At 36.2% G+C, this 25,921-nt stretch overlaps 1 protein-coding gene across 4 annotated transcripts in view; it reads right to left on the minus strand.

Moving 5' to 3' along the window:
* Nucleotides 1-2,993: 2,993 nt before the first annotated feature.
* The window catches only part of LOC128018548 (glutamate receptor ionotropic, delta-2), a 356,061-nt gene continuing 333,133 nt past the window's right edge, over nucleotides 2,994-25,921 (minus strand). Inside the window, exons 14-17 of one of the 4 annotated variants that reach the window (XM_052604128.1) lie at nucleotides 24,606-24,772; nucleotides 11,991-12,231; nucleotides 7,065-7,286; nucleotides 5,237-5,375 (exon numbers count right to left, since the gene is read on the minus strand). In XM_052604128.1, coding sequence (XP_052460088.1) covers nucleotides 7,104-7,286; nucleotides 11,991-12,231; nucleotides 24,606-24,772 — 591 coding nt within the window. In that variant the 3' untranslated portion in view covers nucleotides 5,237-5,375; nucleotides 7,065-7,103. Of the gene's footprint in view, nucleotides 5,376-7,064; nucleotides 7,287-7,485; nucleotides 7,566-11,990; nucleotides 12,232-24,605; nucleotides 24,773-25,921 lie in introns of those variants that run through there. The other 3 variants (XR_008184907.1, XR_008184906.1, XM_052604127.1) reach the window with 3 other exon arrangements.

Genomic DNA, 25,921 nt, shown 5'->3' on the forward strand with positions numbered 1-25,921 from the left:
GTGAAGGGGATTTCTTTACTGACGTCTCAGGGCGACAGGTCGGTTTTAAAAGTGGCACGCGCCGGGGAGCCCCCCTTCTCAAGCTGGTCGCGTGGCGCTTTGACCAATAAGAGCACGCGGGGCAGGCGCGTGTAGGCGACCAATGAGAAGTCGTAGTAAACCCGAGAGAGAGGTTATTATGCTCAAACTATTTTTTTTTTTTTTTTGGTAATTTAGCGCTTCGAACCTGTTTAACTATTGTCACAATGGTTCGTCCCACAGGACTAAGACTACTCAGAAACATCGAGACGGAGCAAAGTTATGTAGCGAGCCTCCTCACACGCGGTTGAGGAAATTAGATAGTGGCCTATAAAGCGGAAAAGAAGAGGAAAAAATGATCTGTCTCGACAGTATTAAGTTAAGTGAAAGGGGTTATCAAAACTCTTTGAGAACACCTTGCATTGAACCTTCTCTTGTCCATACTGAATTTAGCATAATTCTAAAGTAAACATTTTGTTCAAAAGGAGAAAGAAAGAAAACAATTAGGCCTAGCTAGGCTACATTAATTTGACATAGCATGGTGTCTTTATGTCCCGTCTTGTTGTCAACCAAATTTAATAGGTTATAGTTTTTCGAGAAATTTGTTTACAAAAATGTTTTATTAATTTAGGCATTTATCATTTATTTATTAGATAATGTAATCGTGCTTTTATAATGTAATCGGACATTTATAATATAATCGTACATATAGTCTAATATAATAAAATAAAAACTTTAATTAATAATATACAAGAAAAAATCGAAAAAAAAAATCTGTTGTGCATGAACATTAAACAAATTGCAACAATTCGCTCTTCTATTGGTGCACAGTTAAACACGTTCAAAAATGAGTGTTAATACCAGATTGAGTTTCTTTTTCTTTTTGAACAAGTTCAAAACCTTTTGATCCGATTTAAGGAACGCCCTTTCAGCAAAAGAGCTCCCCAAAGATCAGAAACTTGATCTGGAGGCGCGACAATCCCTTCGTGTCACGAGCTTTAGAAATAGAGCAAATGCAAAAAGGGCAGTAAGATAATAATACAAATTGAATAATAATAATAATAATAATAATAATAATAATAATAATAATGTTGAAGATGACGCCCTCTTGTAGGATTACTGACAGACACTTTAAATTATTGTACTGTAAATACATAATAAAAATACCAATAAAATGCATGCATATTAGGAGTTAAACAGTTATAACCTAGACAATGTGTAGACAGCAAATTGTGCATATAACCTTTTGACAATCCAATCCAATCCATAATTTATTAAAATATGATTATATGATTATGACTATATGATTTATGGCTATATATATATATATAGTCCAGTGATTTTAATAAACTTTTTTTATTTTTATATTACCTCGATGATTTAGTTAGGAATTTACACAGACATAACTTTTTCTCACGGGCTGCAGCTGCGTTTCCTGGTTAGTCACTGAAACAAGTTTTATTTAATGTAAGGCAGTGATGCATAGGACCTTAATTCGCGCTTTCTGGCATTAAAAACTTCACATGAATCTTTTTACATTTATTCATGAATTCACAGCGCGAAGAGGCTCGCGGACTGGCGCCTGAGCTCACCCCAACTGGAGCCTCATCCAGGCGGCTTGTGTGTCTTGGAATAGGTCCTAAAGCAAACAACAGGTTGGGATTGCTGCCGTCGATTATTAAAGTGTCCCAGGGACAATAGAGACTCAATGTTCCATTCGACACGCATGAAGAACTCTTTGGAAAAAGGGCACAAAATGTGTCTCAAAGGGGGCTTCCACCGCGATCGAGTCTGCGTGCTGCTTTCTTCATTCCTGTCTCCCGGGAAACCCAGAGATATCGCGTGCTTGATAAAAGTCGATAAAACATCACAAGGCTCCTCCAACACACATATTAGTATTATCAATAGTAATAATGTTAATATTAATAGTAATAATGAATTCACCTTTCACAGCAACTCCATTAGCTAACTGTTTAAACATATAATAAATTAAATATATGCTTTTTCAAATCTATGTAACAAACAGTTACACAAGTAATACTTTATATTAAATGTATTAATTTAGATTTAAATTATCCAATAAATAATCCTCCTGGTGTTAAATTTTAAAACGAGACCGTGTATTCACAAGCATTTCATCTGATGTAATGTTTTCCATAATACATGAAACCTTAGATAAGATCTCTTATTTTTTAAATATCAGAACAGGTGCACACTTGTAAGAAACTGAAAAAGCACAAAAGGCGACATCTAGTGGACGTATAATGCACTTGACATAGATCAAGTGCTTTTTTTTCATAACTTTAATTTCAACCTGATTATCAAAATACAAAGTCTTTTCCCTACAGTTCGTCGTACAATAATAATAAAAATAATAATAATAAATCACCTTCTTTAATGGAAGACAAAGTCTAACGTTTTCCTCATTTTTAACTTACGTTATCATGTTTTCATGCAGAAAATGTCTCCTGTTGAACATGGAACTGTCTGTATGTCAGCTTTCATGGGTGCTACGTGCTATAAGTGAATGCTTTTTATCATTTAAGATTAAAAAAAATAATTGTGGTGCTTCAGGGTTTGGTTAAAGGTGAAGCAGGCAACATATGACTTCACATTACATATAATAAATAAAAAAACAGACTCAAATACAAGAACTTGACCAAATAGATCTGAACCACGACTGGTTCAGGGTTAGACTGAAAACAAACTCTTCAGTCACTAGAGCTTGACTTGAAGTGCTGTGGTGCCTTTCACTTTGACCTGTAGAGCATGAATCTGGTTCACAAAGTCAAAAGCCAACAGTGGCTAACCTTTGACCACAACCTTCCCTGTGTTCAGAGGACTTCAGTTCATGTTGAAGAGCTCATCCTGAGGTGGAAGGGACAAAAGAGAACAGCGTTACTGTTCACGTGTACAACTGTACTGTTCGGACATCATGCCATTTTTGATGATACAGAAAACACAACCAAATCCACTGTAGAAAACATGTTTATTAGACAAATTATACACAGAAAGCTTTGCCACTTGTAACAGAGGCCTCAGTTTGTTTCATCTGAATAATATGCAACACATACAACAAAATAGGCCTATATTAAATACTGTACATTATAATCAGTTGAAAATGATTTAATCCTGTACAATTCTATGTACGAAATTAAAAATGTTACAGGCATAGCAGGTTTTGCATGCTTCTTTTACGAAAAAACAACAAAACAAAAACCTTGCCTCCTTCTTGACAGATTTGGACATTAAAACGAAATGAAGTCGAATGAGAATGTCTTACCGTCAGAAACCGTGGAGAACTTCTTGTAATGTGATAGCGGCTAACTGAGCTTTACAGACTCAGATATTATAATCTATATCTTCTTTAAACCCAACAAAAAATATCTGCATGTAAAATATACAGTTTAATGTCTCTTCATTTACTCTAAATAAAAAATCTGATACCAAATAAAATAGCTCCTATAGTCTTTCAGTAAACATATCTTAAGAAAAGTACAGCTAGAATGCTTGCGTCAAAACACTGTTGCTGTTCTCTACACACAACATTTGCGAATTAGAGTATAACAAACTGAAAGCTCATTCTAAATGATTAACATTAGTAAATATTAATACAGTTTATGTTAGTGAAAAGGATTGGTTTGTTTTCTGTCCTCAAAATGTTTTTTTTTTTTTTTTTTTTTTTTACTCTCATCACCTGGCCTTGTTTAAACAATTAGCACTTTAAAAAAGTTAGATAAATATTACCCCTTAACATTTATGAAATTAAATAGAAAGATTTTTCAAATAGCCCCTCAGAAGTCAACACCATATAAGCATTTTTTAGATAGTAACTGGTTGAGGACTGACACTTGAAAAAGAAAAAAGAAAAGAAAAGAAAAAAGCCCTGTCTCCTAAGGTTTGTGTTAAGAATTCGTTCAAAAACCCTCTCACTCTTCGTTTTCCAAAATCTATGACACACGTCCACGAGATTGTGGCATATACAATGAAGCTATTCTACAGAATGTTTTTGTCAAATCCTGCTGTAAGGCTACAGAAGTGAATACAAACTCTTGATGGTTTAATGGTGTAAATTAATGTAAGATGATGGCACTGAACCAATTTCAAACCTAATCATTAAAAAAGAGAAAACTAAAACTACAGACAGCTCTGAAAATGTTGTTGTTGTTGTTAAAACTCTCTGACCAGACACATTCCACGCATTAAAGATTTGTTATACTTAAAGTCAGTAAGAGACATTTAGTAGCATTTGTCCCCCCCCAGTATAATAATTTGATTTTTTTTTTTTTTTTTTTTTTAGTTAAAAGTTCATTTGAGTCTTTTTCACAGAATGTCCATTTAAAGACTCTAAAGTAGATTTCAACTTCAGGGAGATGGCAGAGAAGATGAAGATGTTAGAAACACAGTCAATCACTGTGAAGCTTTAGAGAAAAGCAGGTTGTTTTCTCGGAGTGTTGCAGAGCAATGTTGAATGTGCAGCTGGAGTACTTAATGTTAACCGAGCGCTGAGATCAACCAGATTGACAAGATTCTTCCAAATTGAGTTATTGCAGGTCTGTATAACAACTGGACAGGTCCTTTTTGTTTTGTTTCGTTCCCCACCCCCACCCTCCAAAAAAAACTAAAACAATTCCAAAAAAGGTAAGTAAACATATGGCAACATTTCATTTTTTTTTTCTCCCCAGGTAATCGACTGTGGCAAACAAAAGGCAAATTCATTTAGTTCACAGAGAAAATCTCCCAAAAACCACAATGACAAAAATGATCATTTTATTCCATCCTCGTCCTGTCAACGAGTTCGGTTGGGACGAACGAGCTCCATCGAAAAGAGCAAAAGCCAAGAGAAAACGACAACCCGAAAAGGAACATTTGTATTTACATATATCACTTTTTTGTTTCCAACTCACAGGCCCAGGAACCCCTGCAGTCTATATGGAGGTGCCCCTGTCTGGGTCATTGCCGTAGCTGAAGTGGGGGGCCGGGGTGGGCTGATAGGGTATGCTGGACATTGTCTTGATGGGGCTGCGAAAGAAGCCGCCGTTGGGGGCCCGCTGCCGGAAGGGCCCCCCAGTCCGGTGGTCCTGAACGGCCCCGAAGGCGAAACCGGCTGCCGCTTTGGCCGACAGGCTGCGGCTGAGAGTCTGGATCTGCTCGGGGATGAAGGTGGTGGTGGTGATGTGCGTGTTGCGGAAGTCGCTGATCTGCTCCAGGGCCTGCCGGGCGACTGGGAGGGAGTCCATGTCCAGGGGCGTCAGGTCGATGGAGGAGGTGGAGAACTGTTTGTGGGGGCTCTCATCCTCCGTGCACAAGCTGTTAACCCGGTGATGAAGGTGCTCCAGGTCGATCTCCTTATCGTCCTAGAGGAGGGGAGAACGGGAGGAGGAAGGTGGAGTGGGGAGTGGGGTGCGGGAAGAAAAAAAGGAAGGAGAGAAGAACAGGAGGAGGAGCGAAGGTTGTTATAGGATTAGAGGAGAAAAGAGGTGTAAAGTGAAGAAAAGGGGTGTGTAATCGTAAGAGCAAATACGGCAGGATGGATTAGTGAAGCGGGATGGCGGGAAGTGGTTAATAGGGAAATGGAAGGGCGGTGGAGGAGGAAGAGGAAACACAGGCATAGAAAGGTGAGAAAAGGAGGGAGGTGGTGAGCCAGTGAGATGGGAAGGAAGTGTTTGGATACAGTTGGGAATGGATGGAAACATCAAGAACATTTGGAAGGAGGTTGAGGGGTGGGTGTTGATGGAGAATTAGCAGGCCCAATGAGGTTTCAGCATTTGCATGGTTAGCAAGACAGAGAAAGAAGGGAGGGGAAGGTACAAAAAGGGAAACATACTGAGCTACGGTTATGAAAACACATCAGTCTTAACTAGTACTGTCCTTGGACTTATCGAGAACAATCAACAACCTTAATGTAATTGCGTGACACATGGATCTTTGGATATGTAGATACAGTCTACAAAACCTTTCCACTTCCAAGCCATCTGAAACCACGGTTGTGACAGCACTGTAGCTTATCTACTGTTTAATATCAACAATATAGCTTAGCTGCTATATAACTGTATTAACATAACCACTGAAATATGTTAATTGCTTAAAACAAAAAACAAACTCACGGGGTGACGTGGGCTGACATTGGCTGTAGTGAGATAAATTGGCCTCTGGTTTGGACCAGCATAAAGCACTTTGTTGATTGCAGCCACCAGCGGCAGGCAGCTTGGGCCTGAATAAAGAGGGGCGGAGGGGAAACCTGGTTGGGCCGAAGTGGGTGCAGGCAGGGGGGCAGCTTGTAGGTACCTGTCCTACCACCACGGTGGAGGAAGCCAGTATAAAAGGGGTTTAGGAGTGAAGAGTACAGGGATTGGGGGAAGGCTGTTACATGACAGGACATATTTTAGGTGTTTTTTGAGCTAACAAAGGACTGAATAATAATGAAAACTTTCAGAATTCTTTGTTGTGTTTAAATGCATATATATATTATTTCTGTATGCAGAATATCATTAATATATAAATGCTTCATTTGAAGTTTTTTGAGGCCCCCTAGTGGCCCCCTGATTAAGAACCACAGCTTTAAACAGCATCTTACCTGTAGAATTGACTATATTGGGATTGTGGGATTGAATACTGAATTAGGCACTTAGTCTAACTATGTAGCATCAATCTAAATATTGAACAAGTTTTGCAAACGCCAACTTGCTGGGCAAAAGCTATGCATATGGGCTGCTCCACTCCAAAGCTACACAGTTCAAAGAAAGGTTTGCACTATCATTCTGTATCCTTTTAACCAAATTAGTCTAGTCTCGAGATGACACAAATGGGTTGATCTCTGTGGGCTTTAGATCAAAAATAGAGATGGGTATTGAAAATAGGCTGCATCATTGCATTCCTGAGCAAATGTAAATCTCAAGTTTTCTGGAAATAATGGTAATGACCTTCCTTGTAGCACCCTGTCGAATTGTCACTCAGCTGCAAATGTGCAAATGGTTACGTCCATACAAAATGTATTATATTGCATTGCATTGCATTTGGTGCTGGGGGGCGATTTCATAACCTACGTGGGCTCGAGGCTTGGAGAAGTGTGGAAAGAGTGTAGCTCAGTGCTGGCAGAAGACAGTTCGCGACGGGATGGCGAACGTATGCCTCAGCTTGGAGTCGAGGGGTGTGGCACAGCATGCAGGTGACAGGTGATTGGAGGAAGGCCTGAGCGTGAGCATGATGTCAGTCTGCGGCTCATGACACGGCTCGTCTTGCCTCACAGACGGTCCGTCTGCTTGTGTCTGTGTGCGTACGTACGTGAGCGCGTGTGAAAGGACAGAGGAATGACCGAACAGATGAGGCAGGCACATGAGAAGATGGGGAAGAGGTTGTTTTCAGAGAGGTGGGGGAATGAGTAGAAAAAGACAACAAACAAACAGTCAGCACACAGACGTTTTTTTTTTTCTTCTTTTTTTTTTTTATGTCCAAGGAGCCAGATACCTGGAAGTGTGAGATGGTAAAAATGGCATTTTGCATTTCTCTCCCACGCCCGCTTTAACCCCTCAACACAGAGTACTTATCTATAAAACAAAATCAACAAAATGAAAGTTGTTTCAGGCTTTGACAGCAGAATAACATGATTTTTTTTTTTTTGGGTCTTTTCTGAAAAATAATCAAACATTTTCAGAGTAATGACTGACACAGATTGCTGTTTGGCGTTCAGCGGCCTTGGTGAATTATGTGGCTACACGAGGTCTGACTTTCAAATACTCACGATTAAAGCCACTGTGAATATCATTTCAATACAGTTTCTCTTTCGTATAGGATTAAAAGACAGCAAAATATATTTTCTCCCCTTTTTTTCTTGCTTTTAAGAATGAAAAAGATTTGGGTATTTGAATGCAGACCTCATACTGTGGCCTAAAAATGTAGAAGCACCGCAGGACTCCAGACAGCCACAATATCAATGACACAGCAGACATCTGAGGTGAAGAACTTGTCATCATTTAGTTTTTCAGGAATGATTAGGACACAAAGCTTGGCATGTGAAATGGCTTATTCACACAGCAAAACCTCTGGTTCTCCGGACCACCTGTTCATCCGCTCTTGATTGGCAGTTGGTGCGCAAAATAAAATTGAATTTGGGTGACAAAGTGTTGTTCATCACTACTCTGAATTCGTTTTGACGACTTGTCGTATTTAATTATTTTAGGTCAATAACGACACCACAGAAGAAGTCATGATGGAGAGATCACAGAGAAACAGAGGGGAAACAGGGACAAACTAACACCATGGCATATGTAACGTGTGTATTGGTGTGTGTATGCATGCGTGTGTGTGTGTGTGTGTGTTTGTGTGCGCATCAGACACAAAGACACAAGCACAAAGTCATTCAATTGTTCTGATGTGCAATGAACTCAGTGTTAGCCAGGTGTCAAGAAATATTACAAAGAAAAGAGGAAGCAGTCAGGAAGAATTAAGGATGTACCAAGACACTAAGACACACTAAACATAAAGTTGCATCATGCTGAAAGATGAAAGAATGGTTTTTAAGGATGTGCCAAAATGACAATTAGAAAAGACAGAATGACAACAAATATTGGAAAAATCATTCTTAATCAGTATTTTTGCTTTGTTTTCCAGTAAAATTATCCAAATATCCTCAAATAAGATATTTTTTTGATTAACATATAACTTATTATTTAATTATTTTCTTAATACATAGATAATTTTACTGGAAAATTTGTAACAAATTTAAAATAAATAAAAACACTGTCTTAAACTTATAACTATTTTTAACTATTTTATTTTTATTTTTTTTGCAGTAAAGGAAGGTAAATAAAACTCTGCTACAAACTCAAGAGATTTAACTGAAGTACCGAAAACATCTGTGACACGAGTGTGATATGTGCTAATTTTTAATGTTTGTCTTATCTTGGTCTCTTTTGGCATTAACAGTTGTCGCTCAGTGAACCATCTATGTTAAAATGCGTGCTTATCAGCATGTCAGTGTGAATATTTGAGCAAAGCTCTGCCAAGATGCTACTCTGATGGAACCGTCTGGAAGAGTGCTCAGAGGAATGGGCCCAACTCAGCATGATCCAGCCACTGAGGAAGAAAGGAGCGGGTTCAAGTGTGACCGAAGCCAAAGAGCTCCAACCTACTTGAAAAATCCTTAGAGAGAATCATCCCTGTGCTCAGTGTTATATCTTCAACTACACCACTATTTTATCTGTGATTAATGACTAAACATGCTTACAGTATATAGTACAAGATTCTATGTTAACTTTCTGGAACACAGGCCACTGGCAGGTAAATTAATGTCAGTGTTAGGCTCATAAAATTTACAGGCTGAAAAAACGTAAGATAAGTGATTTTATTTTGCATTATTTTTATTAAAAATGCATTTATTATCTAACGACGTACATATGTGACAAAATGCAATGTATTGTTCAGGATCATACAATATTCTTTTTGTATTTTGCTGCACAATACATTGTATGATGCATTATAGAGTACAATTCAAATGTTTGAGGTCGATAAGATTTCTTCAAAGAAATTAATCATTTTTAAGATGTATTAAAAAAATTTTAAAAAGTTTTTTTAAACATTCTATTCCATGAATGAACTCAGAAAAAATGGTTTCCACAAAAATATTAAGCAGCAAATTATTTTAAAAAACTTTGATAATAATTATAAATGTTGCTTGAATGTCAAATCAGCAAATGAAAAAGATTTCTGACAGATCATGTCACACTATAGTAATGACTGTAGGATATTGAGCTTTGCAATCACAGGAATACATTACATTTTAAAATATATTCAAATAGAAAACATTTATTTTAAATAGTACAAATATTTCACAGCATTAGTGTTTTATTGTATTTTTGTTTAAATAAATGCATCACTTGTGAGCATAAGATACTTTTTTCAGCAACATTAAAAAATCTTACAGACCACAAAGTGTTGAATGGTAGTGTATTATTTAATGACACACAAAAAAGTTTATTATCTAAGATATCTTAGATAAAGCCCTGATAGCAAATTTTTCACATAAAATAATGTCAGACTAGCATTATTACAATTGGATTTAAACCATGTAACATCAAAGTTCTCCATCCCTTTTAATTCAGAGTTAATTTGGACCTTTTTATAATCAAATGTAATTATGAGTCATTCAAATTTATATAAGACTTAAATCTGCTATTTGTGGCATGCCGTTGTAAAAAACTAACACTATATTGAATCCTGTTAAACCAACAGGATTAAAAATGCTCATCTGCCATTACTAGAACAAAGAGATGAGTTACACTAATGTCGGAACGTTATGATGAGCAGCGGAGTGGACGACGGCCTTCAGAGGCACAGGGATGAAGGAGAGTCGCTCTCTCTGTGGGGTCATGAGCGGCCTGTTGCTGCCCCTGACGGATAAAAGCTTCATGGCGGAAGGATGGAAGACAAGAAACCCCCCTGATCACTGATCAAAAGTACTATGGACATTGTTTTTCAGGTGGAATGCTGGAGATGAAATGCTGACAGTCTGATAACATGGACTGGAGGGGTGCGAGGAAAGGTCAGGTGTGTAATTTTGGATGGGGTGGGTGTTGTGATGGGACTCAGTTGGAGTAATAAGGGAGATGGGGATGTGATATCAGGAAAGGAAACACCCACAATATGACAGCTGCAGAAGATAACAAGGAGCTATAAACCCATTAAATCAAATAAATCCGTCAAGAGCAACATTACATCACAAAGGTTCATTCACAGTCATACCAATGTGCTGTCGCAAAGTGTTGTCATGTGAAATGCAAACGTTTAACTAAGTGTGGGTTTATTTGGTAACTGACGTTAACTGGATACCAAAGAACCATTGTAAGACAGTTGTAAGAACGAGAAAAAAAAAGCAAACAGATTAACTTAAACTGATCTTCATGAAATGAAGCAAAATATTTTAAAGAAAAAATAGAGTCTTGTCTCAAAGTAATTATCCAGATATATGCAGAATTTATCAGCACGTATATTTTCTAGCACCTGTTTATTTATTAATTTTTTTTCTAAAAAGAACTCTATTACAGTTAATGTACTTGGCAGGCAATTGAACAACACTGGATTCTTTTTGGAGAGGTTCATTTGTTTAAGTGCACTATCAAATAAATAATTTATTGAAAATGTGCTTTGCCTGCTGTTTGTAATGCTGACTAATTCTCATTTTAAACTCTTGTCTTTTTGTTGATGTTACTAATATCTTCTTAAGGCTGGGTGGTATGATGGTATATGACCTGTAGAGATTCTGCTTAACCGTTACATCTGTGCGGCTATCAGGATTTATTATTTACAGTTAAAAGTGATGAAGAATCTTAAGTTGTGTTTTTTATATTGGTTACTCTGGCCAAGCAACTTTGCAACTCAACATTATAGAATGATTTGAGGTCACATGTGCGTATAACTAATTGTCATTTTTCTTATTAAATTAATTATTATTATCCTTTAATTTGCAACCATTAAGTTCAATATAAAAGACAAAATTAGCAAAGAAGATTAAGAACCTTTCATTTGTTAAGTATCAAATCCAATGCATTATCCAACAATTAGTATAGCCACATGGTTATTTAACATAATTGTAATGAATATTTATATTATTAAAATTATATATATATATATATATGTATATATATATATATATATATATATATATATATATATATATTTTTTTTTTTTTTTTCTTCTTTCCATTATTTCAATTGCATATCAAGCAAAAGGAAAAGTTAACTTGATATAAACTTTATATTGTCATAAGAATTTGGTCACACCGCTGATTTTTAAGCCTTTTGTTTCTGATTGTGCTTTATTAAGTGGAAATTTAAGAGGGAAACTGTTGAACTTGTAATTCAATGACAACGGTATCCCATCTGTTCTTGGGCAGTTCAAGCCTGTGCCACACTCTTACGTTAATGATACAGGTTTATGATCAACCACATCCCTACATCAACTATCAAGACTCTTACCTCCTTCGATGGCACTCTGGAGCCCTTTCTTCGCGTCCACCAGGTCTCCACAGTGGCAATAAGACAGGAGAGCACCACACCGGCTGCTAGTACAAAGAAGACCCCAGCAAAGCTGTGGATGTCCAAGGCACTGCCAGTCTTTCGAGTGCCCACAGGAGAGTACAGGTCACACGGACTGTCCCGCGGCCACCACTTCAGCTTCAAGATGTCCATGTCTCCATTCTGCTGAAGCTCCAAGATCCTGGACACGGACAAACATATAGATGATTCTGTAGTTAGTGGCACTTCTCAGACTACTTCAAACTACATCTGTGTTACAACATTTATCCTGGAATACAGATAATGATTAATCCAAACCATCCTATATCAGGCCAAAATTCTCTCAAGAAGAATTTGATTGGAAGTGGGATGTTTATGGAGTTCCGATATTGTGATGGTAATGACAATTGACTTTTTGGAAGCCTTGGACTTTCTAACAAAACAAGTTAGCTAGCAGTTGATTGACTTTCAATATTCTATATTAGAAAAAGAATTATACACATGAATTATTTATTGAAAATTCTATCATATATTACTGTGGCTCTCAACCAGGGGGCCGAAGCACACTAGGGGACTCAGCAAAGCTTCAAGGGGGGTCTCACAATGACTTAAAAGTATTAATTTAATAAATGATTAGCATTAGTATTATATTAAAATGACCTAACTTAAAAAAATAAAAAAAAATAACACAACTATTGTTTTTATTGAGGACTATTTGGTTCTTGAATTCTCTAAAAATACAAAATGAATCACAAATAATTAATTTGATATATCAATACTCCCAGTTTCTCTTAATAAAAGTAAACAGCTTTGTCATAATTGCAGCATAAATACTAAAAATGTTTAATATATCCTTTACAGTAATGGAATGAATACTGAACATTGTCTTGGACAACGGGGAACCTATGATTTAAGAAGGTCGAGAAGCACTGATATAAAAATATGAATCTACATTTAACCCTCAGTGACATTTCAATTACAAATGCTTGATGCAGCAATTCATTAAATACTTGCGGTCAGTAATTCATTAAAAACACAAACCATTGAAAATAAACTGATCGAAAATAGGATTTCCATGAACATACTTTACTGATCTTTAAACATTTTATACAGTATGGAGTTAAAAAGTCTGCAGAGAAAAAAAAAATGCTGGCTATTTCTGCACTTTTAAAGAGGACTTTCCTTCAAAATTACAGGAGACAGAGATGTTCCCCTAACTGAGGAAAGATTCCATTTGCTCAGAAATAACGTTGCTGTCAGTTAAAATAAGACAAATACGAAGATTCATTAGATAACTGAAGAGCTGCACTCCACTTCTGGACATTTACTACTGGCCTAAATATATGCACAATTTTATTGTGTGCCGCATTACAGAGATGGACTGTGTTATGGATTGCAATTTTATGTCAGATTGCTTCGTTTTTACACATTAATTGAGCCACTGAGATCTTTGTACCACATATAAATAACTCGCAACAGTCCCAGTCTGTTCAGTGGCATCTGTTGCTGCAGTGATTGACTTTTTTTCCCAACAGCAGGGGGCAGTGTCTCCCCAGCAATAATGCTAGGCTACTGCATTTACCTCACCATAAAGAACCAGCGTGTTCTGATGTAGTGATGGTAGTTTGTACTAATGCCAGTCCAGCAGCTGCAAATGAATGATAATGAATACAGGACACAAAGGTTTAGGAGAATTTGTCTCATTGATTGGCTGATCTGTATTGCATGGTGGTCTCTCTCTAGCCTGATTGTCTGCAGTCAGGAGTTACTGCACAGTTTCATCCCCGAGGAGGAGACTAGCGAGCTTCCAAGAGCCTATATTTCACATCCAAACTGCAGCTGCTGCAAACTCTTTCCCAAACATCCATGCACGCAATGCAAATGTTCAGTATTCACTGTAACACACAGGACAAAAACATTATTCAACATTTATTCTTCTTCATTTTTATATTCTCATTCCTGTCTAATAACTTAGTGCAGGAGTAAAAAATATCCTATTGCATTCAGCAGATGGAGAATGTCCCATCCACATTCTGCAATGGACACAACTCAGGATTCACAATAAGGTGGATCAATGTTAAGAGATTTGCTTTACAGACCATTTTTAAATGTGCCAACGACATTTATGCATGCAACACTGCCCACATATGTTGCTTCAGAGGTTTCAGAGTGTGAGAGCAGAGACCTAAAAGCACAGTAAGGACTATTCAAGATAACAGCACAAAACATACCAAGGGAACCGTGATCCAGCGCCATCACCATGCCAAGTACTGTGACTGAGTAAGCAAAGATGCAATCAATATCCCAATAATCTTTACAGAGCATTTGTTGACTAAAAAAATGGACATTCTGTCATTATTTATTTGCCCTCATGTTAGAGAACTATAAAAAACAGCATGCCAAATGCAGAATATTCCAGGTCTTAAGAAGCAATACTTTATTTTTGTGTTGTTAATATTCACAAAATAATCATGGTTTGCAAATACATTTTGTGAAAATGTACTAATGTTATAAGTGAACATAAAAAGTTCACCATGACTGTTAGATGATAACTCGGCATGAGATTGGTTTATTGAACAGAAGCAAGCCAAAAAAATAAAAAAAACAACAACAAAAAAAAAACAATAAAAATAAATAAATAATAATAATAATTTGATAGTATTTCCAAATTAATTACAAAGAATCTGCAAATAACATGTTGATTTAAACTTATTTCAGTATTATTTTAATACTATTTTACAATTTTAATGTTTTGAATTCGCTTATTTTTTTATATTTCTGTTTTAATTAACATTTTATTTTAATATCCTTGTTTAGTTTTAGTAATTTAAGCACTTACACTTATTTTAAAATAGTCGCCAGTTTGAAATTTCTGATTTTCTAATATCTAATATTATTTATTACTTCTATTTTATTCTATATCCACATTATTTCAGTTAACATGTTTTTAATAGTTAACAATAACAACATAAACATCGTTTTTAAGCAAGGTTAGATAAATGTCCCCCCATTCTGGAGACAGATATTTACATTTAACTATTTTAACATATGTGCATACTCCAATTTATGTTTTTTATTTTCCATGTTACTAAACACGATCAACTCTTCCGTTTTACTATGAGGAGTTCTGAGATGAGATGTCTTGGTCTTCAGTAACAGCACTTCCTTTAAGACCTCATTTCCACTGGAGGTCACCGCAGAACAACTCCTATAACAGGCATATGGAACGGTCTACCCTTGAAAAATGAGTCTGTGGCATTTATGAGTGTTGTCATGATGGATGTGTCAACATGCTGCATTCTGCTTCAGGGCTCAGATATAGGTTACATCTGACCACACTGACGGGATGACAAGGAAGAATCAAGCATGAATTTAAAAGAATACCTTGTGTAATCATTGTTAGGGATGATTTTATTTTATTCTATTCTTTCTGTGACATCTTTCAACCCAAGTCTAAAATAAGTCTCAGCCTTCAAGGACTCATTAGAAAGCCTGTTTCTGACCTTGTGGTTTTCCGGCAGCTGGTCCTGGGTAAATTAACTCTCAGAGCTTAATGAATTAACACCCTGTTGTTTCTAACAAATGAGGAGCACTGTGATCCACAGAAACTAACACCAGGCTTTGCCCGCGAGAATCAACTGTCCAGTTTTGCCCTTGAGGATACGCCACATGTTTGTCTTCAGAGTCTCGGGAGAGACATGACAGTAGCCATCTCAGAGGGGACCAGATTTTCCCTTGTTTGTTGAGAAGATAAGCCCACTGATGGCCATATGCTGAAAGAAAGTTCTGTTTTTTATTTTTAGTTTTTTGCACGCTCACTAAACTTCTCTAGATAAGTTTTTGTAACTTGCCATTTTTACATAGAACAATTCAAATGTTTTTTTTTTTTTTTTTTTTCAAAACCCCATGAAAACAAATCACCTGATGAGCACGGTCTTCTTTCTTGCGTTAACATATTTGAACAAATATGTGACCCTGGACCACAAAACCACCAAGTCGCTGGGGTATATTTTTAGCAATAGCCAAAAAAATAAAAATAAAATAAATAACATTGTATGGGTCAAACTTATCCATTTTTCTTTTATGCCAAAAAAATCATTATAATATTCAGTAAAGATCATGTTCCATGAAGATATTTTGTAAATTTACTACAATAAATATATCAAAACCTAATTTTTGATAGTAATTTAGATTGCGAAGAATTCATTTGGAAAACTTCAAGGCGATTTTCTCAGTATTTAGATTTTTTTTTTTGCACCCTCAGATTCCAGATTTTCAGATAGTTGCATCTCGGCCAAATATTGTTATCTTCATAATAAAACATACATCAATGGAAAGTTTATTTATTCAGCTTTAAGATTATGTATAAATATCAATAATAAAAAAACTAAGTACACTTAAGACAGGTTTTGTGGTCCAGGTTCACATATTTACTTTGAAAAGCACTCATTATAACTAAATGGAATTACAAAACATTTTTATTTTATTTTATATATATATATATATATATATATATATATATATATATATATATATATATATATATATATATAGTCTAATTACAACAACAAAGGGAATTTTTCCTTGGCATTAAAAAAGTGAAAAAACTCTGCACTAGCATAAAGATTAGCTTTATATGCTAACTATAAGCTAACAGAGAAATACATTTAAAATTTAGATTTCTTGGGGTATTCAAAAATGAGCTCTTTTAGCACATAAAAACGATTGCTTTCCCTTCTGGCTCACACAGAGAAAACAGCTTCACAAAAGCTTTGTCCAAATAAAAATGTGTTATCTGTTGCTTAGTTCCTTTCCTCGCAAAATAGAGTGGTGAATGGAGGGAAAGGTGAGTGAGGATGAGGAGAGGGAGAGAAGCGTTGTGCGTGCCAAACAAGTTGTGTTCGACTGACAGGCCAGGGCAACACGCAAACAACAGATTCATAGCCATAGCGCTGACCAGCCACGGCCCAGTGTGGCCTATGTTCAAGATCGGGGGCTCGGTCCAGATCAACCTGATCCTCCATGACGACTGGGGGATCTGGTAACTGCAACGAGCTTTTATTCAAGACCTCAGTATGACACTGAGCTTGATTCTCTGTCTCTCGGTGTGCCAGGTTGCAGTGGCGCTTCAAACTCATTTTTCTGTACTTCTGGCATAATGCGGGTGGGGATTTGTGGTTCTCTCCTCAGGTCTGTCTGTCATGTAGTCTCCTCGCTCGCCTCTCGGGCCCTGCGTGCTGATTCGAGTGTGGACTGCTGGAGCTGTTGCTATGGCAACCAGCTGCAGCAGAAATGATCAGGTTATTAGATGTCTCTGACTGCGGGGAGACACACTACTCGATAAGAGCTGAGAAAACACGGTGAGAAAAGGAACGAAAAGACAAAAGCAAGCAGTTCTTCTGTTTTGTTTTGGAAACAGAGGGAATTTCTTCTCGGCTTATCAATATGAATCAGAACATCTGAAGGCTGCAGACAAGTTTAAATATACAATTTTAATTTCTATATGCATTTTTTTATGCTCTTTATATATTTAGCCTATTAGGGGCATGATGATACACAATAATGACGACTCTGTATGTACTTCGGTTTTGAAGTCACTGTTCGGTACAGCTGGGGAAGAAAATTAAATATATTATTATTATATTATCTAATAAATATATTACTAGATATTAGTGGTGTAATGGTACACGTATTCGGACCAAACCGTTTCGGAAGGCTACGGGTCTTTCTACACGCATGTGTACCGAACGAATAGGCCTACAGGTTTTTTATTTTTTTTTATTTTACTATTTATTTTCCTCAGGAAATGTAAATAATAAATGGCGTTTTGACAGTCTTTAATGTGGCATGATATATCGTTGTATAAACGGGACGGTTCAGAAATGTGCTGGTATAATCCCTGAGCAGTCGCGATCAGCTCTGGTTCCTGTGTGTGAGCCGTGACGCGCCGCAGACTTGTGCAGAGCACGAGTGAATGCGATCATTCTTTCTTCTGTACTACTAGTTTTAATACGAATAAACATGACTGATCACCTCACGCCTCATGCAATCGCTTAATCAGTGTTTCAACCGAGGAAAGACATCAACTATACAGCTTATTATATTTTACTAAACTGGTTAGTCTTAATTATTTAATGTTCTTTATGTTTAAATTAATCTGTTATGAAAATGACAGAAATTTTATTTATACATTATTTTAAAAACGGCATTATGTGCTATTTACATGTTTGCATACATTTTTTTTTTTTTTAAGTTGAGTGTTGGTCATCTATTTAAAAATAAATAGTAATTAAATTTACTATTTAATTTACTATTTTAATTTAATTTTAATTAAACTTCTAGAACTAATTGATGCTTCCACTTTAGTTTGTTGTTGAAATAGGTAACAATTTATTTTAAAGACAAATTTCTCATGAATATTACTAGCATATTGGCTGTTTATTAGTAATTAAAAACCATACATCAATGTATTCTGCATGACTATATTCTAGATCCCTTAAAGGGGGGGTGAGATGCTCGTTTTCACTCAATATCCTGTTAATCTTGAGTACAGTAGTACTGCATCCTTCATAACTCCAAAAAGTCTTTAGTTTTATTATATTGCAAAGAGAAAGATAGTCTGTACCGATTTTTCCCGGAAAAACACAACCGGCTGGAGGCGTGACGTGTAGGCGGAGCTAAAGAATCATGAGCGCCAGTAGGCTTTTGTGTTGAGAGCATGTGGAAGCTGTGACATTACCGTGAGGGAAAACCCATCATCCAAAACAAACCATGGCTTAAAGTCAGATTCAGCCGTTTATTTATGATCCAGAATCAGATCCCGAGGCTGAAACTGAACGAGAGCAGCAGCAGCAACGACTCGCTCCGAGCGGGGCTCGAACCCGGGTCTCCGATGGGAGGGGACGCACTAACAAGGAGGCAGAGATATTTGAAGCAGTTTCACTCACCGCCTGCGGTTCCAACACACGATCGTGACCCTTTTTCGTTGGGATTGCATCATCCTTAAAAAATAAACGATACGCAAATCCGTCGTCAAACTGGGCCTTGTTTGTAAAACAAGCATCTTCGAAATGCAGGGAACAAACAAAAACACTTGCACAACTCTGTTGATGCTCTGTAAAAATTATCTCCATCCACTGGTCCCTTAATGCTGTTTTTTCTTTGGTAATCTGTGCAGGGTTGTCTTGCCCTGGCAACCAAAAACACACTCCTTTTGTGACATTTCGTGACGCTCTCGCTCTGATCAGTGAATGTCTGTGCTCAGCCTCTCAGTGCTCTGCTATACGGGAGCGCGCGCTCTTCCGGGAGAAGTGCCTCAGGACCCATATAAGGAAATTCCGCTCCATCTAACGTCACACAGAGCCATACTCGAAAAAAAACTTTCCGAAACTTGTGACAAACCGGAAGGAGTATTTTTGGAACAGAAATACTCCTTCAAACGTACAACTTAATTTTTGAAACTTTGTCCATGTTTAGCATGGGAATCCAACTCTTTAACAGTGTAAAAATCTCAGTATGCATGAAATAGCATTTCACCCCCCCCTTTAACCCAATGCATCATACCTAAACTTAAAAACTACCTTACTATTTCCTGAGAGAAAACTCATAGTTAATAGTGAATATGTGTTCTCTATTCTAAAGTGTTAAGTGTTTGTAAATATAACTATTTACACAGTGGCTGCCATAACTTTTTCTGATGACAGATTTATTTAAGCATACATTAAATAATCAAGACATCACCAACAGGTTAAGTAAAATATAATGAAATATAAGCTAATATAGTACATATATTTAATAAAATGCTCCTCTATTCATTTATCTAGATAATTAACAAGCTGTGGATACTGAATGACTTGCCTGAGGTAAATTAAATGCTACAGTAAGACATCGTTTGCAAACATGAGATCTTTCATCATTTATGTTTATTTTGGGCTGTAACTAGTAGTAAAGTGGAAGAAGTGATAGTGTTACCTCGGCACTGCGCTGCCACTTGAACTGAAGCACTACAGCAATCAGTCGCGCTACATAAAATAGCATCAAAGTTCCTGATAAAATGGACAGATTTGAAAGATGAGACTTTGTTTCTTATTGAAAGTAACAAAACACAGTGCTTATCGCGATTATTGGTGATTAAAATTGGTTAATAGGCTACAATATCCATTGTGTAAACACGCGTAGCAAAACAAAAGACATATTGAAAATTTTTCGGTACGAATATGTGTACTGTTACACCCCTAAAATCATTTGTGTTATAATGCCGATTACCACAACAGTTAGTTTCCACTTGTACCTTATTTTCTGTAAAAAAAAAAAAAAAAAAAAGAAAAAAAATATCTAGATTATAGTAATGCACTTATAATGGAAGTGAACGGGCCAATATGTAAATCTGTAAATGTCAAAATATTTACTGTTTCAACAGTATAGCCACAAGACAAAAACAATACAATATTTTAGTGTGAAACAAATCCCTTGCTAACCTTTTCTTTGTAAAGTTATGTCCAATTTAGTTCCCATGATAACATAACATTATAATGCCTAAATTCTAAACAACTGTAAAAATTATGATTTGCCGAAAGTGATAGAAAAAAATTTAAACTCGCCCTTCGTTTTTACATCTCAAATAATACACAACTTGCAACAACAAAAAAATTATGTAAGTGCTTTTATATATTTCACATTTCTTCTTTTAAATCTTTCAAACATTGGCTTCATTTACTTCTATTGCAAGTACTTTGCCGTAACCTTTTTATTTATTTATTTATTTTTTTAACGAGGGGAGTTGAAATTATTTTTGCGGTAATCAACATTATGCTACAAAAGTTGTCAATTAAGCTTAACTGGTACTGAACAAAGAATATTCCTTTAAGCTTAGAGAAAATTCCCTTTAATGAGTCGATAATTACGATAATTAAATGTGTAATAGTATGGGATATGGGATGTGTTCAATTCTCCTGGCTCTCTTCATTTTGAACGGCTTAAGTGGTAGAAATCTACAGTGTTAATATTATATTTATTTACTAAGCTCAGCACTTTCAATGGCAGAATTGTAATGCAGCTCTGTTCTAATGATTTCTATCAGCTGGACAATGAGTCCAAAATGTCATGTGTTCCCAGCACCATTTGCCAAGGGACTGACTTTGTGTAAACAGGCGACATGTGGCCATAACTAGGCAGACATGGGTATCTGCCCTGAGGAGTATGAGCAAGCTCACATCTGTCCTGGAAACTGACTGGCACTGTGGGCTGCAAATGTCAGGTATAAGTGGTGATCGTTCTAGAGTGTGCCATTTTTAATAGGGTAATTGGTCTTCACTCCTCTAATAACCCTGCTGATCAAAACAACAAGATGCAACTAGATTTTTTTTTACACCTTATGAAGGACATATGAGTGGTGGTTGCCTGCACAAAATGTACTGCAATGACAGCAAGATGTTGGGTATGGTTGCCATGCAGTTATGTTATTCCTAAAATATTCTAAGTGGTCTTAAGCATATTGCTATGTCAATGCTATATGGTGGTTGCTAGGAAGTTACTAGGTGGTTGTGAATGGGTCCAAAACAAAACAGTCTAAATCAAAATCTTAAATAGACATATCAAATACAACCGGAAAGAGAGCACTCTCCTTACTCAAAACCCTAAGCCTACATTCAAAACGCCCCAAATACCCCCTTCTTTTCCCCAAAATACCACTTTATTTCACATCCTTTATCTCTCTTTCTCTCACGATCAATAATGTGTAATTTAGAACTCAACCTAAGAAATAATGATTTTGCAATTACCCATACATGCCAGATTGTAAACCACTTGTCCTCAATAAACAATAAACCCCCTGATATTTTTGGATTGGTAGCAGACTACATCAATACATTTAAACACAAAAACACATTTGAGAACAATGTTTGCACAGTTGCACACAGACCGGTTGTGGCTGGGGATTTTCAAGAAGGGGAAAACACAGACATCATTTATCAAATGGCAAAACATTACTCTCAAAAGGTGCTTCTCAAAATACCAGCAAAAAAATAACTTAAAAATATCTGAACAAGGTCAGAAATGTGTTTCAACAATATTTACAAATAGAAATATGCAAGAAGAAACAATAAACAAAACATAAATGCTAAACTAAAAGTGTTACTACTTTTAGCACACTTCTCCCTCTTCTCCCTTCTCCTTTTCACCCCTAAGCAAAAAATACACCGCTCAAAAATACATTGTCTGAAATGCCATTTGAATTTTTCAACCCGATCTCACGGCAATTCGTACATTTTTCACAAGGTGGCTTATTCGTACGAATTCGTACGACCACACTCGTTCAAATTCAAACGATTGTTGCCAAAGCATACGTATTTTACGAGTTTCACAATTTGTATGAATTTGTACGAATGACCTACACCTAACCCCGCCCCTAAACTTAACCGTCACTGGGGTTTAGACGAATCGTATAAAATCGTACGAGTGAGGTCGTACAAATTCGTACGAATAAGGCACCTCGTAAAATATGTACGAATTGGCCGTGAGATTGCGTTGGAATTTTAAATCTGCATTATATTGGAAAAAATTGGCACTGTAAAAATGTTCTGTTAAATATATTGATATATTTTTTAAAATAATTAATTAACCATTATAGAATGACTGGGGCAATTTTGCAATTTTACCCCCACTCTTGTTTCTGGCACATAAGGACGTTTACATATATATATATATATATATATATATATATATATATATATATATATAGTATATGTAAAAACGTGATTCAGGGGGATATTCATGCAGATTGCATTATATATACTATTTTTTTTCTTACTTCAATGTAAATGTTTAGAGTATTATAAGTAATTTATACACAGATTACTCACATACAGATAATTTGACAGGTTGTCATAGTTGTTATGAGATTTCAGATGCTTCTGTGCAGTATCCTGACTAAAACGCATGCATTTAGTCCCATGCAAACAACTTATGAAGATTGTGATCTGTGGTTTGGAATGTTAAAAGCTCTTTAAAATCGACAGAATTTTACAGAGAACAATTTTACCTAGAGGAAATTGTAAGTGATTATGATGCACTTTCACTACATTACGGTTTCTAGTCATATTCCTTTTGGTACCTTATTAAGTTTTCCTCTCTTTCTCTTCCCTTCATGGGCTATTTTACTCATGCACTATGGCAGCTGTGTTAAGTTTTTGCACTAGCATGTTCTTTCTTTAGACTCCCGGTGACGAGTAAACGCAGAGCATGTATCGACTCTTAAACCAACAATGGGACCATCACTCCATGCTATCATATTTTTCTCATTTTGTCTTTATACTGGTATTTCAATAAAGCGATTTCACTTAGAGTGAGCGATTTAACATGGCAAACACTTAAAGAATTGAGCTCAACTGACTGGCTAAATTTGAAAGCCTTTTAAAAAACACTCTCATATAATTCTGCTGTGCAATTTCCTTTCCATTGTTTCAGAAACCACAGGAAAACATTTTAAATTGCTGTTTTAAAATTAAAGTTGATGGCTGTCCAAGATGGCCGTCACAATAATGACGGTGTAAAATTAAACGTGCATGTCAATCAATAGCCTGTTTACGTTAATAAGCGTTAATGGATTTCAGGCAACACACTGCTCAGCACATAGACAAAAAGACATCAAAATAAATTGTGAGGCCCAACAGGGAAGTGTTTTTTAAAGCACAGATGCAAGACCTATCATGAATTAATTTTGGCAGGGGAGACCATGGATAGTTGTAACACATTTTACATAGACATCTGTAAAAAAAGTTTTTATGTGCAATTTATCTCAATATTTGTAAATAAATATAAATTGGGTGGATTTTAACACTAACAGAAAAGACGGACTTCAAACATAATTTTATGTCTTGCATATGCATTTATTTTAAACAAATTTACTTTAATATATTTATATTTATATTAAAATTAAAATGTACTGAAAATACGGCACCTTTCCCCCAAATCCACCCCATTTCATTTGAAACATTTTAGATCATAAAGGTAAAAAAAGAAATAAAATTAAAAATGAATTCTTAAATAAAAAAGTTTATTTATAAACCAACAAACTAGTTGAATAATATTAATGAACAAATATAAAACATGTTGGCGTACATTTTATTTTTTACTTTTTGTCTTTGTAGGTCCAATAGAAGTACAGAAAGAAAGAAAGAAAAATAAATACTACTAACTCATGTCAGCTCAGACATGATATTTCTAGATTTTTCCTTACATTACATATTTTTTTAAGTGTTTTATTTCAAATCACTATTATTATTTTTTATTTTTTTTGTAATGTACTTTTTTTTTTTTTTTACTTTCAACTTCTAAGAGTATGACTCATGTATAATTGTGATTTCATCCCTGCACCTACTTTCTAAGCAGTCAAAATGACTGTTACAATTCAGCCCGTGTTACATCCATTCCCATCCTCCCATATTTGAGAAATTGATTTTAAATCACAAACTCAGACTTTAAATGGAAAATTCCTTTGGAAAATCACTTCTTGTATAACAGCAGGGCCCCAGAGACGACTGGCTATATGTGTATAATAAAAGTCTCATCATACAGTACCTCTGAGAGAAGATGTCCCTGTAGGGACTGCCATGCTGCATCGCGATGCCGTAGCCCCTGTCAGCCACATTGTTGCTCACGGTGTAGAGCGAGCAGTCCTCATCATTAATGGCCACATACTCCAGCACAGCTGCATCCCACACAAATGCAAAACGGCCGTACTTCACCTAAGAGGGTGATAAAAAAAGACACAAAAGCACAGGAGAGTTATGAGAGAAGCGATTGAAATCACGCTCAAAGTAAAACAGAGAGGCACCTGAGGACGAATTCAAAACCAAATCAGGTGGGAACAAACTGTCCATAAATAATGCGACCAGGTGCCGGACGTATTAGCAAAAGTGGCAAGTCCACATAAACCTGCACTGCTGAAAAACAATCACGCTTGAATTAAATGACATCCCAGAAGGCTCTTGCTATTCTTCTACCATTAATCGTTTCTTAATTATGGATGAGAAGTGATGCACAAGGACGTTTTACATCTTCAGACTTTGTCTGTTTCTCAATCTGACTTCTACCAAAACAAGGTTAGCAGAAATGACCCCATCTACAATATAGATCTCTAAATACTTGCAATATTTCCTCTTTGAGTGAAAAATGAACATTTCAACAGCTAGAGACTTTCATCTTAAGCCCTATGAAAGAATTTAATTCTAAAAAAGTCCTATGTTTATTCACAAAGGTATCCTTGAACAAGTCAAGTGAAAGATGGCCTCTTTCCTCTGAGAGAACATTTCAAGGTTACAAAAGCCTTGCATAAAAAAAAATCAATGTGCTTTTAATGAAAACCAGAGAGCTTTCTTTTTTTTTCAGCTCAAGTCAATCTGCAGTTCAACATCCAAGGATATGTTTCCTAGCGACCTCATTCTCAGATGAGGTAAACTGTCCATGTAAAATATGCACGTGATTATTTTGGTGGTAGACATGTCTGACTTTTTAGGCAGAATCATTTTAATAGCCTGCTCCTGAAATTTTCAGGCATTTCAAAACAGTCTGCAACAGGACAGAGCTAGATCAGAGAGACTGTCTTCAGGGAAAATCACTATTAAATGAGTAAACATCTTATTTACTCTGAACGGCTTACCAGACATAGCGTGTAACCACAGGTCAGTCTGCTAAAGCACTGAAATGGGCTTTGAGTGGCTCCTGGCTTCAGAAAACACTGAGAGCTTATTTTGATAAGAGCAGCAGTCATTTCACTGCAACGAATGCAGATGCAGCTTCACTGCTTACAGATATGAAGCTGCACTGCAGGCTTCAACCAATAACTTTCCCCCTCATTCGGAATCCCTTCTAAAATGTTCAATTTGCTTGGGTAC

The sequence above is a fragment of the Carassius gibelio genome, chromosome A8, assembly GCF_023724105.1.
Source record: "Carassius gibelio isolate Cgi1373 ecotype wild population from Czech Republic chromosome A8, carGib1.2-hapl.c, whole genome shotgun sequence".
NCBI classification, from domain to species: domain Eukaryota; kingdom Metazoa; phylum Chordata; class Actinopteri; order Cypriniformes; family Cyprinidae; genus Carassius; species Carassius gibelio.